The following is a 3,153-nucleotide window of genomic DNA, read 5'->3' as shown; positions in this document are numbered from 1 at the left end:
ACCAACATGGACTTAGGTGTTTGACCAGATCCTAGTCATCTTCATAGCTTTCAGTGGTTATTGAAGCTGTGGACATCAACACAGACCTTTGCTACTTGAACCCAGACATGCCGCTGGCAGCATCCCAAGGCCTGGATGTCATCATGTCTGCTGATGGCAGCACAGGCCACTCGGATCAGCATGGCCTGAGTGGCAGCATGGACCCTGGATGCCAAAATGGCTTCAGGTGGTAGTCCATAATCCAGACATCTCAATGGCCTTGGTGGCAGTATGGGTCATGGATATAGACTCTGGCTGTCACAGGCCTAGATATGGCCCTAGGCAGCAGTCTAGGCCTGAGTGTCACCCTGGTCCAAGGTGGCAAGCAGGCCACCAACATGAGCCCATTTCTTACAGCCCTTGATTCTTCAGAACTTGCTCTTACCTCAACACGTGAGCCATTCTGAAAGAGGCTCTTTCAAAGTCAAGGAATGTCTAGGCAAAGCAAGAAAGATGAAATCACAAACTGAAGTTCCTACCAATGCAAAATAGGCTATTTAGAGTATGAAATGTCTTATGTTACCCTCAGAGTATTCATGAAGAAATTGTATACAGAAGAACATAAGAAAGAGGAGAACACAAGGAAAGACATCAGCAAATCACAAAGAAAGATAGCAAAAAAGGAAAAAGAGACATAAGAACAGTTTTTCTCTTTTAAGAGAAAAAATGTCCAATTGAAAAGTAAGACCTTACTGATCAACAATCATTGTAAGTGTAAAGACATAAAGAGGGTGAACAGATTTGAAAACAATGGGAAAGTCAGGCATTGTGTGAGCATCATGGAGTCCCAGACCAGCTTTAGCTCCACAGCAAAGTTCTTTGGAGGAGTTATTATCTTCACTTGTGTGTCAACTAGAAAACACTGCCAGAATCTGAGGGACAGTTACAAACCCATGGTCACACAGAATCTGTGTGGCAAAAAAAAAATTAGAAGACAGAAAAAGGGAGAGCTGAATGAAGTAGGAGGAAGACAGGAGAGCACGAAGTGACAGTGGACAGAACCCATTGTATACTGTTGGGGTTTTCTCTCTCTCACCTGCAGCTCAGTGGGGGAAGGGGGAGGGAGACCGAGTCACAAAGAGTTTCCCTGGAAGCAGACTCCAGAGACTAGCGTCAAGGTGTGGATCTGGTTTAATGTGTGTGTTCACTGGTATATATGCATATATTACCCAGTCAGCTAAGTTCATATCAAGTTGCTGTCCAATGAGCCCAAATGGCATGCAACCCATGTTATGTGAGGGTGTATTGGGTAGGGGCAGTATGTCTAGACAATTTGTCTGCAGACGAAAAAACAGGAATCAGGCAAAAGCCTGGGCTTTGTCAGAAAACTAGAGGTTCTCCATTTAGCTGGGACTGAATTATGAATCACCTAGTGTTCCAGAGAATTAGGTCTGCTCAAACAGCCCCAGGAGGTGTTGGCGCATCTCATGTTCCCTGTTCTTTAGTGACACCATCTGAACAGAGACTGACCCCTCAGTATATAAATCCAAAACTTTCGAAGGACTAATTTATTTTTTAAAGTAAATAATGTGCTAACTAAACCAAAACAGGCACAAATGGAAATGTTAATCTAAAAAATGAAAACAAATATCAAAGCCCCCATATGTGAAAGGCAAACAAAGAGAGATGTGAAGAAAGATACAATCTACAGTACAATGACCATGGATTCCTTGTGAGTATTGACTCTGGCTTGGAAAACACATAGGCCATGTGGAAAGCTGTAAGGAATAGAGAAAAAACACATTTTTGTCTAAATACTCTATAGATCTCAATAATTAACCAAACCCTGTTTACTACAGAGAAAAAGGGAAGTATGCCCTCTGGTGATAGAGCTCATGTGGCAAATCTATGACAGAATGGACCTGCCCTCAGAATGACAACAGCCTGTCTGGTGGTTCTAAAAAACACAGTCATACCATCCCAGGAGCAGAACTAAGAACATTGACAAGACTCACCATGATCTCCATGCTTAGAGCATTGCTTTGCTTTGGTAAGATATGAAGAGCCAGAGTGGACACACAAGTCTGTAAGGGACCCTAATCCAAGCCAGGTCTGATTCATATGGAGACCCCAGGAAACCCACCCTGGCTATAGGGAAAAAGATCTCAAAGAGAATTTTCTTTCAGGTCTGAGTGTGGGACACAGTACTAAAGTACTGGCTGGTGAGTGTTTCCGTGCATCCCAGGCTGTGACTGTTCATTCTGAAGATCAGACCTCCCCTTTGCTCTCTGGTGGGCCAATCAATTCTTCACAACTGAATGGAGAAAAGTACTTATGAGCTAATGTTGTAATGCCTGTGATTTCTCTATGTTAAGAGCTTTAGTCTGAGGGAGGAGTGTACTGGGATTCAGCCTTTGATTTCCCTGCAGGTACCCTCCCAAAGCCCATCATCTGGGTTGAGTCAGACTCTGTGCTTTCCTTCTATACACCTGTGATTATTTGGTGTCAGGGGCTCTCAGAGGCCATGGAGTGCCTTGTGCATAAAGAAGGAAGCATAGATCCTTGGGACAGAGAGTTCCCTCTGGAATGGAGGAACAAGGCTAAGTTCTACATCAAACACATGTCAAAGGACTTTGCAGGAAAATATAAGTGTTACTATAAGAGCCCTACTGGCAGATCAGAGCACAGTGACATTCTGGAGCCAGTAATAACAGGTGAGAGGACTCTATGGGGTTCCAGCACAGGCTCTCCCCTTAGAAGGAGTTCTACTCTTCAGGGGTGCTTCTCTTAGTTATCAAGGCTGGAGGACAGTGTGGGGAGCTTTGTTCATTTCACACAATGCCTTTTGTATCTTAGAATCCTATGAAATCCCTATCTGTCCGTCTGGCCCAGCCCTGTCCATTATGGCCCAGGAGAGTCCATAACCACGCAGTGTAGCTCACTGATGGGATTTGGCAGATTTATTCTGATCCAGGAAGGAAAATACAACATCTCATGGACCCTGGACTCACAGCAACATGCCAGGATGTCATACCAGGCTCGTTTTTCTCTGGACTTTGTGACTGCCAACCACAATGGGACATTAGATGCTATGGCAATTTTAGGAATGATCCTCAGGGGCAGTTAAAATCAAGTGACCCCCTTGACCTTCTGGTCTCATATAAGGACTCCTGA

The 3,153-nt window shown here is 44.3% G+C and overlaps 1 protein-coding gene across 1 annotated transcript; it reads left to right on the top strand.

Moving 5' to 3' along the window:
- Positions 1 to 311: 311 nt before the first annotated feature.
- On the top strand, positions 312 to 3,153 carry LOC128124179 (leukocyte immunoglobulin-like receptor subfamily B member 4A). The gene is given in 4 exon segments (XM_052760372.1): positions 312 to 432; positions 2,409 to 2,703; positions 2,845 to 3,059; positions 3,062 to 3,153. Coding segments are annotated over 4 exon segments (723 nt in total).

This window comes from Peromyscus californicus, unplaced genomic scaffold, assembly GCF_007827085.1.
Source record: "Peromyscus californicus insignis strain IS unplaced genomic scaffold, ASM782708v3 Scaffold_4__1_contigs__length_199733344, whole genome shotgun sequence".
In the NCBI taxonomy this organism is placed as follows: domain Eukaryota; kingdom Metazoa; phylum Chordata; class Mammalia; order Rodentia; family Cricetidae; genus Peromyscus; species Peromyscus californicus.
The sequence above is the reverse complement of the archived record's forward strand: the minus strand, read 5'-3'. Positions and strand labels throughout refer to the sequence as shown.